The 14,740-nt window shown below is 37.9% G+C and overlaps 1 protein-coding gene across 4 annotated transcripts in view; it reads right to left on the bottom strand.

The window, feature by feature from the left end:
* Positions 1-14,740, bottom strand: part of LOC124159504 (carbohydrate-responsive element-binding protein) — a 117,909-nt gene that overhangs the window by 22,380 nt on the left and 80,789 nt on the right. For all 4 annotated transcript variants that reach the window (XM_046535356.1, XM_046535358.1, XM_046535355.1 and 1 more), the window contains exons 5-9: positions 13,888-14,053; positions 13,143-13,238; positions 8,472-9,271; positions 2,454-2,622; positions 578-906 (exon numbers count right to left, since the gene is read on the bottom strand). In XM_046535356.1, coding sequence (XP_046391312.1) covers positions 578-906; positions 2,454-2,622; positions 8,472-9,271; positions 13,143-13,238; positions 13,888-14,053 — 1,560 coding nt within the window. The remainder of the gene's footprint in view (positions 1-577; positions 907-2,453; positions 2,623-8,471; positions 9,272-13,142; positions 13,239-13,887; positions 14,054-14,740) is intronic.

Genomic DNA, 14,740 nt, shown 5'->3' with positions numbered 1-14,740 from the left:
TTTACACTGAGATTTTGTTACAATATAAAGATGTAGAATGTGCTACACCGAGAGATGGCAAAAAGCTGTTACATGTAAATATCTGCCCTGACTGTGATGGTGAGCCTGGACTTAGCTTGCACACTTGTTTCCAAGAGCGGGGTCATTTTCTCAGATCCAAAATCGTAACTCTAACATAATTCAGCAGATGTTAGCAAAAATAAGTGATGACAAAAAAAATCATCCAGTCATCAAGTTGAATTTTATCAATACCCAAGAGCATAACTAATTGAACTAATGATCAATTTAATTCCAGGTGAATAAAATAATTTTCATAAAAATCTTTGACCCTGAGGGACGAACTAATGTTGATTAGGTGTGGAATGATGCAAGATAGTCTGAAATTTCTTTTCCCCTTTTCCTTTTTTATCCTAAAATGAAAGCACTAATTAATACCTATGTTGAGCTTGCACGTGTGAGTTAAAAATGTTCATATCGGATGTAAAAATCTGCGAACAATAAATTATTATTATTATTATTATTATTTTAAGCAAGATTGGTTGAAGTGACATCATCCTGACATGACGTTCACACTCACCTGTCTCTGGACAGGAGGAGCCTCACTCCTCAGGGAAGCATTTGCAGAGGGCACTGCAGTCTCGATGCCAGCTGCCATGGTGATGGGGGTCGTGATGAGCAAAGCCGTTGTGGTGGGAGGGCCTATCCTTGTGTGGGGCGGAGCGGGACGCTGAACGGGCATGGGAAGGATTGGGACGGGAGTGGTGGTCACGGAGGTGTTACTGCTGGCAGGCGTTGAGGTCGTTGCTTGGCTGCTTGGGGGTTGGCTCATGCCGACCACGTGAGGAGCTATTTGGCGAGGAGCACTACTCGTCGATGGGTTATTATCACCTCCAGCAGGGTGTGTTCCTATCAGAGCAGGAGAGGAAGAGTTAGCACTCGAGAACAACACTCTCCCGAAAAAGAAGCCAAATAAATTTCCACCTGGAAGAGGTTTTGAATCAGTGATGGCCATTCGCATAATATCATCTTAGCACTCTCGATCAAGATTATAATGAGGCTAGACTTTGGCATCTAGAGCATTGATATAAAAGAATCAATGGCTTGGTTAAAAAAAGGAATTGACCTTTTCACAGGATTACAGTCAAGGGTGGACAAAAGGATATGAAAATTCCAGACTCCAAACATTCCAAAAAATGTGTATTTCCGGAAATGGAAAGAATGCCAAAAAACAAACCAACAGTATGGAAATTTGACTTTGCAACTTGGCCAGAATGGTATATTCTTTATGCCACTGTTATACTGATAATACACCACTAAGAACAAATTACTTGGATAAGTTGAAAATATTGTATCCAATTTTCGGAGATACAGGAATATAAAATGTGATAACATGAAATCAATTTAAATTATGAACTTGCCAGTAAAAGAATATTGCTTCTGTTACTGTCTAATGAATTAACAATACAAAGAATTTCGGAAAAAATCAATATTTTGCAGATATTTCTAATGAAAATTCCACGTGATTTCCCCGATTTTCCAGAGTGCAGGACGCACAGGTTGATGAAGCCTAAGAATCAAATCACTGGTATTTATTGCTTATTGGATAATTTTGACACATGCATAAATGTTCCTTGACTTCACCAAAGCATTTTTATTCTATAAAAATTATATGATAGCTATAATTGCTTTTTGAAAATCCATTTTAATCACATCATGGATACCTATTTAGCTAAAACTTGCACTAAAATCTTAAAATTAAAAAGAGTAAGAACAGGTCCTGAAGATAGTGCTTAAAACTGGGTTGTGTACCCTTCTCAATTTTGTGACTTTGGTAAAAGTTTATCTTAAAAGCAGTATACCCTCATTTAGCCGTTCTTTGATCAACCATTCCTTAGATTACCTGCCACTCTCTACTCTTTCCAATCCCTTAAATACTTTCTGACCCTCCAGTCTGCTCCCTTTCCCACCCTCACCCAACTCAAGGTGTGGTGGTATGCTAAATACACAGCTGGAGGAGGCCATCGACAGCTGAGGTCATTGATGCCGTGAGAGAAGGGTAGGGAGGAAAGGGCGGAGAGAAACCCGGTACATATCTGCATTAGCCTGCTGTAAACAAGAGGTGCTAAGGGGACCACGGCTTACCATCCCATGCGACAGGTGGAGTACTGCACTTGAAGTGCCTTCCACAAAGCACTCAAGCAGGTACCAGGCAGTCTATTAAAAATTTCTGCCAACTCGGAGATTTGAACCCCGAACCACAGGGAGGGAAGCCAGCAAGCCACCACAAGAATCACATTCCTACCAGACCCAAAAATTACTGTTTTTTCAATGAAATTGCGGCAAACATGCATAGAAAGTGTGACACAGGAAACAAAGCAAAAATTGCTGATAAAATGATCAGTCTAAGTTATAGTTTCAGCATTTCAAAAGAATCAAAGTCATGGATAACTTACTGGTGGTGAGAAGCTGCGTGAGCAAGGCACTTGGACTCATGGTGGAGAGAGATGGATCACTGGCTACAGAAACTAGTTGAGATGAGGTTTGCTGACTCATTCCTGAGGAATTACTGCTCGTCACCAGAGAGGAACCACTTCTCCAACGCCCTCGGGGCTTCCCATGATACTAGCCACAAGCAAGAGAAAAAAACAACATAAACTCTGATTTGCTGAAGATTTTATCGCATTAAATCTCTAAAATGGGATAGTTCTCTTGAGGCAAGGTGCAAATATAATTAAACTTCAATTCTTCAATGTATTCCAGAATTCGGGGCAGTATTTTTATTTTCATTTCTCTCCACCACCCCTGAAAACAGCACATACGTAGGCGAATTCAACAACCAATAGTAGATGTTCATGAACCCCCATACTCTGGATAACAGCAACCAACCCAAGCAGAACTCAAACCCACGAGCTTGCTTCCTGAAATTTCTACAGACATCTCACGTTGATGCACCTGCATGAAAAAAAATCTTGAGGGAAAAAATTGTTGTTGACCTGTGGAATCCTATTGGTGTGAATAACTCATCAGTCAATGAATTAGACATTTCTTAGGCGAGAGAAACTTCTTGGCAAGGGGATGAGGGCAATTTCATTTCGTCATTTGATAGAAGTGATCACGTATGAAAATGTGAACTTTCTGGGGTTTCCCAAAATACAAGTGAATTTTATCTGCAAATCCATGGAAATAAATTTTCCTTGAAACAGTCTTTCTTTACTTTTCCTGATGGTGTGGACGAGAACATAGTGCTTCTAATGTAAATTGTCGGTCAGATGGAACAACCAAAGTAAAAAGGCAAGGTCGCCTATTCTCCGGGATTTAGAAAACATCAATGAAATTGAATTATTTTTATCATGTTGTACCCATATTTGGAAAATATACCATATTTTATTTTTTATGCTCTGTAATTGTAATTAAGAAGGTTATGATTACAGGTAATAAAATGATTAAGTCCTTATATAACACAGGAAAGATACCAAACAACTTCTACAAGTGCATCATGGTTCATTTACTAAAAAAGGGGGTAGCTACAAAATGCAAGCAGTACTGTGCCTTAGGCTTAATATCATATGCAACGAAAATCCTCATAAAAATAATCCCTAGGAGAATTGAGGGAAAGATGGAGGACATGCTGGGTGAAGATCAGTTTGGATTTAGAAGAGGATCAGGAACATAAGAGGCAATTCTAGGATTGAGACATCTCATTCAAAAACAAATGCAGAGAAGTAAAACTGCCTTAATTGACCTGGAAAAGGCATTCAACAATGTTAAATGGAGAGAAATATTCAGAGTGCTGAAGAAAATAATACTAAAATATAAAGACGTGGGAGATATCCAGCTTAAATAAGAATGAAATGGCTTTGATAAGGAATTTTCATCAAAGCCAAGATACAAAAGTTAGAAAAGGCGTAAGAATAGAATGTGCTTCTTTCTCCTCCTTATACTCAATGCTTAAATCCAGGAAGCTATAGGCAAAGTTCACAAAACAACTGACAACAGACTGACGGACAGAGGATCAATATGCTGTATTATGCAGATGATATTACTATGATCGCGGGGATGAAAGAAGATATAGAAAGGGTACTCAACACTATGGATAGGATTTTTCGTAATCAATACAGCATGAGAATAAATAGAAGCAAACTATAAAGATGATTTGCAAAAATAAAGAGCGATATGAATGTCCTCATCCATTAAAAAAACCATTTGTCTGATATAATTTTAGTTTTCAGACCTTTTTGGGAAAGCCTTTTCCGGCACAGTCTAGGATCTTCTTCTATTTTATGTTTATTACAGTTTTGTCCAAACAAGCACCAAGGCAATTACTTCCCACAATCCCTTAGAATACATTTGACTTAGTTCATTAACATTAACATAATAAATAAACAATCTCATAAATCAAATGAAAAGTACTTACTGGCTGAAAGTATTTTCTTCCAAACACTAAAAATATTCTCTCACTTTATAATGTTTTATTGCATTTTGTTCTTGTTTTATTGCCTTTTTTACTCAATTCTCAATTCAATGTTCTTTCCCTGTGAAAATTTATAATTACTATACTGAAGTAACTAGCCAAATAAGAGTTGATACAATGAAGGGTTACAGATAAACTAATTGCTGCGCAGAATTTCTGAACCAGCAGGCCCGAGCCTGACTGAGCACAGAAAAGTTTGGCATGTATTTTGTGCAACTACGTGTTCCATTAGGCATGGGTAGGAATTCTCCTGTCTCATAAAAATTTTGCATCAGTATGTTTTACAGGCATTGGAACAAAATTGGGGGGTGAGAGCTCGCAAGTTCTTAAGTCAGAAAATATGAGACACCATAGCGTTCAAACATTGTCCCACTAGGCAGGGCGAGTTCAAATGCACAAAGAACAACATAGAGAACATTTTTTTCTAGGGCCGAGAGGAATTAATGAAATACCAGAGATATTTTGCCGAACGGATAAATATCATGATTCATCTTTCCCCTAAACTATGAAGAACTTAAATGAATGCTGCTAGATAGGACTCAGTACCCAAATATCTCCAATATCCTCTTCTTTTTTAACAGCTGGTGCCCTAACACAATACCCCTGTTGAGGTACTTTTTGTTGTAATGTGAAAATTAATATTTGTAGGGTTTTGCATTTTTACGTTCAAGGTGATGATGAATGTTTGTTTTGTTATTTATTTACGTTGCCAATATAAAAAAGTGATTGTTGTTACGGCCTTGGGATATAGAAGACGAATAAAATAGTTATTTGTAACGAAGACGTAAAGAAGACTTTTTCTTCCGTTTTTTGACAGATTATGAGACTTAGTTGCACTAAGTGTTGATGCGAAGCGAAGTTTTTCTTTTGATGGTGTGAACGGCGAATACGTTTGAGGTTAGAAGAAGTGAACCCCATAATTGTTCTTTGTAAGTTCGGAATCATAAAAAATGGCGGAAGAAAAGAAGACGTGTATCCCAATACTCGACAGCGATAATTACGATGTATGGGCTGTAAGAATTGAAGCTTTTTTAATGAAGAAAGATTGTTGGGAAGCGGTAAAAGGTTTCCATCCATACATAACATTCGGCAGTGATGGAAACGAGATAGAAATGGAAGACGAAAGCCAACTCCCACCACAAGAGGTTAGGCGCCGTCAGCGACAAAATCAACAGGCCAGAGCCATTATCATACAATACGTAGATGATTCATTTTTGGATGATATCGTGGGACTGGACCTAGCGAAGGATATGTGGGAAGCATTAAGAGACATGTGCACCACTTACGACGTGTTCCAGGAGATAATGTTCCTAAAGGAAATGGTAAATACCGAAAAAACGGAAGACCTTTCCATGATGGAGTACATGAGCAAGATCCAGAATTACAACCGTAAAATTACTAAGTGTGGCATTAATCTCCCGGATAGAGCACTGGCTGCGTTCTACCTCATGGGTCTGCCTCGAGAAAAATATGCTGGGTTTATACGAAGTATTTACAGAACAAATGAAGGAGACATAACATCCAAATATGTTAAGTCCCAACTCCTGCTAGAAGAGAAGAGAATGAAAAATGAGGATTACGCGAAGACAGAAGAACACAAGGCTCTCAAGGTAAAGAAGAAGCCAAACATACCTAAAGTAAGCAGTGAAAATAAATCACAAAATGCTCCAAAGAAACCTATTGGGAGGAGATACATTTGTTTCACATGTGGAAAGGAGGGGCATACTGCAAGATTTTGTCCTGCCATACAGAAGCAAGATGAAGAAGAGAAGAAGTCATCAGCATCAGTAGTATCAAGAGGCTATAAAGTACTCTGCATGCAAAGAAATCCAAACCATGCAAACAACGGCATATGGATACTGGATTCAGCAGCATCGGATCACATGAGCCCTAGGAAAGATTTGTTTGTTGATTTCAAACCCCTCTCTGGAGAAGTAACTGTGGGTGATGGTACATCACTAAAAATAGAAGGTCAAGGATCAGTGACCATCCAGATGTCGAATGAATGTGGTGGATGGAAAATAAAGTTAACTAATGTGTTATATATTCCTTGCCTCCAAGACAATTTGATTTCGGAAGGGAAATTAGAAGAGAAGGGCTTGACCATTGTGAGGAGAGACGGAAAGACTACTGTTAGCGACGAAGAAGCTACTCTGTTCCAGGGGTATCGCGTTGGTTTCCTGTATTACCTCACTACTGAAGGGAGTGCTTCTATTTCACAAATAAGAAAAAAAGCTGAAGAACATGAAGGTATGAAGGCATGTAAAATTGCAGCAACAACATGGCACAACCGTTTGGGACACCTGCACCATGAAGGGGAAAGAATCGTAGTCGAGCAGAAGAAGGCTTCCAGAGTTTCTTTTGCAAAGAGGCACACACACCTTGAACCAATGGACCGGGAGAAGAGGTTGGCTGAAGTAGAAAAGCTGGAGACATCGCTTCAGGAGGCAGAGAAAGAGGCCAGCGATTGGAAAAGGAAAGCAGAAGTTAGTAAGGCAATATCAGCGGCTGACCAGGCAGAAATGGATGCCTTCAAACGTCGTTTGTCCACAGTAATGGCCAAGGAAGAGCATGGTGACCAGCAAATACTATTCCTAAATGAGTGTTTGAAGAGCAAAGATAGTACTATTAAGGAGAAAGAATTAGAAATGAAGGCAATGGCAGAAGAACATAGGAAAGAAAAGAAAAATTTAACGATGCAGCTGATGAAAGAACAGGCAAAAGTCAATAATTTGGAAGATACACTGGAGAAGAAAAATATAATGGTAGAAAAGTTACAAGAAGCCCTCCATAGCATGAATGTTTCTCAAGGCTCAAATGATAACTCACTGGTAATTGCCGCAATGAGATCCGGAAATTTCAAGTCCTCGGAGTATGCTTTAAGAGCCATGATGCAGGCTGCTGAGGCTGAAAAGCTCAGATTAATGGAATTGATGGCTGTATTGAATAAACGCCTGAAGGAAGAGCAATCACAGAAAGACTACGCCTTGAAACAACTGGAGATGGAAAAACGAAAGCAGGAGAAGACGATGACTTGGGAGGAGCTCGAGGCGAGAGGTGGAGAGCCAGAGGAGGTGACACCCATCCAGGGGCCAGAGGAGGTAATCATCGCCTGTGAAAATGAGCCTGCCTATGAAGGAGTAGCGGAAGGTGGTCTACCACATAGGTCTCAGAGACAGAGGAATCCCAAGACCTGTCCCTGCTGCAGAAGGTCCAGATAGCAACATTCCGGAGGATGCAGAGGAGGCACTGAGTGGACCAGATGCGGAGAAGTGTCATTATATCATATATCAAGAAGTATTATTAAATATGATTATATGTCATACATCAAGAAGTATCATTGTATCAGGGAGATGGTAAAAACAGGGGAGGTTTCATTCCAGTTAGATAATGTCGCTGACATGTTGACAAAGCCACTGTCAGGAACTAAGACAAAAGAATTTTGTAAGATGTTAAATCTTAAGGAGTGCTTAGAGATTTATATTTCAAATTATTATTTTGTCAATCCCGAGGGGAGGTGTTAGAATACGTTATTAACAAAATAAGCAGCGCCTGGGTGGCATTCGAATAGGCGTTGCCAACGTATTGTTTATGCATGATGTTTTTTGTGTTCCTTTCCATCATCCTCGAACGAGGGGAGGTGTTGTAATGTGAAAATTAATATTTGTAGGGTTTTGCATTTTTACGTTCAAGGTGATGATGAATGTTTGTTTTGTTATTTATTTACGTTGCCAATATAAAAAAGTGATTGTTGTTACGGCCTTGGGATATAGAAGACGAATAAAATAGTTATTTGTAACGAAGACGTAAAGAAGACTTTTTCTTCCGTTTTTTGACACTTTTATGGGGTAGTTAGTAGTAATAGATAAGATTACCCAAAAGCAAAAAAAAAAAAAAAAGATCAAATGGTCGAGCAAAAAGTTTGACACAGGAGGCATAAATGAAAACTTGTTCTCAAGTGTTTCATGAAGACTGAGCCCACTCCAAACCCAGAAATTACCTTTGGCATCACAAATATTTCCTCCTTTTCCCCAGGCGTAGAGGCTCTTCTTGGAAGAGATTTCATATTGACTGAACTGTCCGCCAGGGGAGTAGTCCTTATGACACCCTCCTTGCTTTCATACACATCCACAGCCACTCGTTGGATGGGCATGCCTCCCTGGCCAACACTCGATCCAGTTAAACTGCTTTGTGAAGACGACGATGACGAGGCACACGCTCCCGATGAACTCCCCTCTCCCACAGACACATTTACACCAACGTCACCTGTGAAGGATGTAGATGGTTGCCGATAACCAGAGATATTGTTCCCAGAGTTTAAGCTCATACTATTTCCTCCTACCCTTCGAATAATTTTGTTTTTCATAATATCACGAGCAGTACCCTCACTTCGACTCTGCTGCATGCGGTGGCGGGGCGAATGGAGCACTACAGGACGATAAGACACGTTGCTGCCACTGCTGGAAGAGCCCATACTGGCAGGCCCGTCAAATGTAGCCTGAGGAATGCAGTTGGCACCAAAGTTGTCGGTCCCATCACCAGCAATTTGGACCTCACCAAATCCTGAGATGGCCTCAGCGGGATACTCCTTCTCCTGAAAAGGCCTCTCCCGTGACACTTCCATCTGCTGGTTGCCTTGAGTCAGCGACGATGTCGTGGAGGCCGAACCCACACCGAGGACAGAGAGGTCAACAAACTCATCCATCAAACCATGTTCAGATTGTGATGCATTTGTGTTGCGGAAAAGATCATCAGTTGTTGATTCTTCAGGCACAGAGGGAAGTTTTGAGTAGAGAAGTTCTATATTTGGGGAATAAATGTAAGAAGATTAAAAGAAGATACACCCTTAAATTTTGAAATACAACACATAACCTGTCCTGAAAACCCTGAAGGTTAGAGCAATGATGGACAAATACAGATTACGATATGGAAAGTAACAACTCCATGAAGTTGCTCATCATGCATCAACTCTAGATTTTAAAGTGAAAACAAGAGGAACAATAACAGAAAACTGATTAAAGAATAGAGAGAGAAAGTAGCATTTCATAATTAAATATGTGTAATCCATTCATAATAAATAATGGCCACTATAATCATCTCTTATATAAAATTAGCTCATAGCCAATGCAGTTTGATACATTTCAAAATTTAAATTTCAATAAATACTTCTAATTTAATCAATTCCAAGGCCAATAAATATGGCTACAATGATGCTATTTCTGACTATGAAATTGAATCATTCAATATTAAAAATTACAACCATCATCTAACAGTTTGAGCATTTGCCTATAAGCCATCCATAACTATGTAGTTAAGTATCAACTCTAAACTTATAAGACTATAATTAAGTTTTTCAGGCTTCACACCAGACAAATGGGTTTCCTAAGATTATTATTATTATGCGTCAACATTTCTGAGAATGATTTCTGTAACCACATTGAGGGCACAAATGGGTCATTCACCCATTATAGTACAAAATTAAGTCCATGAACTGCCATAAAAAAACAAAACTGTAAAAATCAAAACTAAACTGGCATATTATATTATGTACCCTTTTACTCATTTTAGTGACAAATTAGTAAAGAAAAAAATGATATTCCCCAAATTTAATATCCACAGACTATTATTCGTCATGTCCATGGACAGTCCCACATAGATTTTCGAAGAGGTGTTTATTGTGTTAACAACCTTTACTAAATAATTTATAATAAAATCTATCATTAAACAAGTTACAACAATATAATAGCCTTTTTGTCCAACATAGTCTTTTTGGGTTGCTTTTATTTCATAATAATTACCATAAAATAAAATAAAAACATTTGTCCTACCCAAAAAAAGCGATGCCTGTGGATGCACAGGAAAAAAGGGAATTAATCAAAGGTGATGGTGGTAGCCCTGAACAACCAGAGAGCAGAGAAGGATATTGTCAGCTATATTGGGTTGTTTGAGTTTATACTTGGTTTAGTGAATGTTTTAACGCTGGAAGAAAAATTTTAGTTCAGTTTTTTGAAAGAGCTCAGACCATCAGTCATGTCCGTAGACAAGTAAAAATTAGTAAATGTAAAATCTTTTACTAATTACAATTGAACTGTCTATTAAAGCTTCAAGATGCAAGTTCAATGTAGTAAGGTCAGTCTCAACTATAACTTAATTTGGAGGAAATCGTCATGTCCGTGAACATCATGCTCGTGAAATATGCAGTCAATGGACATAACGGATGGTAAGGGACATAATGATAGTTACTAATAATAAAGTTACATGATGGACTATGAATAGCAATAGAATGTCCAATGACAAATAATTTTTTTTCTCGTGAGTAAACACAATATTCTTCTTTTGCCATGTCCGTGGACATATATATCATGTCCTTAGACAGAACAAAAGAAAAAAAAAAGTGTAAATGTTACTAACGATCAATGCCACTACGTCATTAGATTGTTTGACGTTTGACTAACAAACTGTAATTACACAATTTTGGTTCTTATATAAACAAAAATTAATCATTTTTAATTTTGCCAGTAGAAAATGTACATTTTCCGGAGATTGACCCAAATCGTCTGCTTCCATTTTTTTCTGCTTTTTTCCAATCACATTTGACTTCCTACAAACTAATACCACACTACTGTCTGGATATTGATAAATTGCTATTCATTTCGTTGCCCTGTTTCCAGCTTTCTGAACTCATTTTGCAGTTTAAAAAAAAGTGATGGTTTGAGGCGTGACTTGATGAAATTGCTACAACTGAAATTAACAAAGTTTTTTTATTAAAAAAATTTTAATACAAAACAATTTTTACTCTGGTTGCTTCTAATTGAATCTAAATTCTTGTATCTCCTGCCAAGGGGGTCCTTCACTTACTTTTTTCTATTGATAGAGTTTGAAAAATAAAGATAATATTTTTCCTTTTTTTGATCCTATGCCGACTTCTCCAGCTATTCACAAAAAAAAAATAACAGCTAAGCTCTTTTGCAGATAAGTTGATGACGCCCCAAACCCATGTCATTATGTCTCAAGTGTCAATATATCTCAAGCTGCTTGTTGATCATGTGCATGGGTATCATGTGGTAAGTTGCTGCTAAATACTCTTGCCAGTGATTCCTTCCCACAGGAAAACATTCTCCTTAAATGATTGAGATCTCTAATGATAACGCTACAAAATTGGGAGGGCAACAAGTGAGTTTTTTTCTTTTAAAATTATGACACAATGGCTGAATAAGATTTTTTTGCTGCAACTCATCTAAATGCCCCTCTATCTACAAAACTCTTTTACTGAATTGGTCTGACTTTTAGGTCCGAGTGAATAACTTCATTGCTTTCTTCTACACGAGTTCTTCTATGCAATTTTTTAGAATTCATCCCAGTCCCACTCAGTAGGGCACCACAGTACAAATAAATGGCAAAAATATTGCTTGGATTCATATCTATTTGAGCATCTTCTCAAGGAATTTCTCGCAACATCAACAATTCCCTCTAGGTACACCAGGATTTGACTTAAGAGGTTATTTGATTTCATGTGGTAGCTTTTACCATGCAATGCAAACTCCAGGCTGTTAAGGGTATTTCCAGTAGAATATAATATAGCCAATACTTTCAGAGTACAGAAATGTATGCCATCCAGTGGTGGTTAGAAGGGAGTGAAGCACTGGCCTGACTTTCTTTGTGGCAAAGCAGCATTGGCTGCCCCTTCCTTCCCCCTTGTCTATGCCCAAGGGTGGCGTTTGGCACCAGAGTGCAGAGTTAAGTTCAATCTACTGCTATAACTTAACAAAAATGTATTTCCCTGCAATTTTTACAATGGCTGCAACTCTCAGCTGCTTTCTAGATTAAGTAGATGCCAATACACTTAGAAATATGGATGCATATTTGTAGCTGAGGCCCCAGCTGATTGCTATACCAGTAGAGGTGGGAAGAAAAAGATGGGATAATTATCTTTTATTGTGAAGCATGTTACCTCACTAAAGACTCCTAAATTATGATCAGTAACAAAAATCCCTGAAAACCCAGCAGGTGTAGCAACTCGGGTCATTATGAACTTAGCAGCATGTAAATCAATTGGTTTTAAAGTTTATTATTGATATATATGTACATCAAGAAAAAGATCATGGGTTTTTCATCACTTTGATTTTTTTCAATTAAGGTACCTAATTCTACAAAAAGATACATGGTGCCAATAATCGGTATCATTTTCAGCAGCAATATTTCTATGGCCATTTTCACATTACGTGAAAAAATGTGTACTTATGCGATGAAGAGAGGGCGGAGTACTTCCATTAGAGGGAGGATCTAAGGAGAGGAGTTTATAGTGGAGATGCAAATACATGTCAACCACTGAAACCAAAAGCAGAAAAAGTGCATTTTCAACTGAAAATGAAAGTAAATGAGCCTTATTATCTTTCACTCTAGCTCAAAGCATGTATGTATTGCTATTGGAGTATCTTCACACAGCGGTATTCACCCTCTTTCCCATTACACCCTAAATTCAAATACTGCACAAAAGGATACTACATACTTCTATTCACTGGGTAATCAATGAATAACATTGATATTCTCATATATTGTCAAAATATAGGTAAGTGACAATTCCCTCACTCCACCTGGCTAGCCACGACTGATACTAGCTAATGTAGTAATTAAGCATAACAATAATAAATAGTCTGTAATATTTAGTTACCTTGCAATGGTTCAAGTGTGTCCATGAAATCGTCTAAATTTGGTTGGAGTTGAACCAGACTAGGTTGAATGAAGTCAGCAAGACCAGCTCCACGAGCTAGAAGAAAAAAAATCAAAATTCACAATAACAATATAAAAACTTGACATTCAACTTAACCTAGGTGTTTGGAGGTGATGGACAACTCGGGTCAGTAGTGCCAAAGGGAAGGTAAGGAAGAAAGGGTGGAGAGAAACCTGGCATTAGCACTAGTCTGCTCTAAACAAAAGATACCAAGGGCACCACAGCTTAACGTCAATTGATGGGAAGCCAACGCTCGTAATAACCCTATCCCCTTAACTAAGAGAAGTATAATTACTATAGGAAAATTTTGACAGTAAAAGTATTAATGACTATATTCTTTCAGTTTCAATGGAATTGTGTTATCATGTAAATAGAAATTGATGAAAGAATATCTCACCTCTAAAACTAAAATAAAACAGTCAAAAATGTTTAATGATGACAGATATACAACAGATGAGGGCTATCAAATAATTCATTGCAATAGTAGCAAAAACATTTCAGACTCTACATGTAGCTTATAGCTCAAGCAGAAGAGGCACCTCAGTGATCTGTTCATTCCAGTATTTGACAACGATTATCCAAAACATATAAACTAATTTTTTTTTCTTTCAATTTTCTATCATCCCACTCAATTTGGATAAACATATGACAAATAGCACATATATATATATCATGGTATACTCACCAATTTCCCTTGGATTTGGAAATGCAAATGGTTGATTGGATGTTATGGTAGAAAAAAGAGTGTCACTCATGAAGTCCATGTAATCCTCATCCACCATCATGGAACCAATCGAGTGAACACTGTCATTGCTATGAGGCTGCCAATCAAATGCATCCATTTCGGAGAGCTGTGAAAGACAGAATAAAAAAATATGGAAAATCTAAACATGAGAATATTCCATTATATCATCATTTAAAATTAAGTTGGTCTAAAACAGAAATTGTATAAATTGATTAAATTCAATTTAAAAATTAAAGTTAAAATAAAATAAAATACAGTGAAACCTCGATATAACGACACCCCACGGTGCACTAATAAACACTCGCTATAGCGAATTGTCGCTTTACCGGAGGTGGAGCAAATAATAGCCAATATACCTGTTGCGAACAGATATACAGGAACAGGAGTGGTGCGGCGACAGATAAACATCTATCCGATAAACGTAAGCATAAATCCAGACGAAAGGCGATGTTTTTTGCATCACTAAATTTCCTTACTCAAATAACGACTAACTATTCAAACAATTTATAAGCGCCGCACTGAATAAAAATCATGCAAAGCATTGTTTCGTCATCATTATATTTATCGAACGACAGTTTACCACATAAATTTGATACTGAGCACTCCATTAACTTCATTTCTAACAGATCGCTAGCAATTACAGAGGTTAAGGAGTCTTGATGAAAGTCTTCCGGCGGTGAAACCCTCGCTATGGCGAGAGCCAACACCGAAAGGGTCTCGTAAAAACGAATTTTTAACACTCTTATTATAGGATCAATTGACGGTGCATCGGCTATCTCTCGTTATAGCGGGG

The sequence above is a fragment of the Ischnura elegans genome, chromosome 5 (assembly GCF_921293095.1).
Source record: "Ischnura elegans chromosome 5, ioIscEleg1.1, whole genome shotgun sequence".
NCBI lineage: Eukaryota > Metazoa > Arthropoda > Insecta > Odonata > Coenagrionidae > Ischnura > Ischnura elegans.
This window is presented reverse-complemented; position numbering and strand designations above follow the sequence as displayed.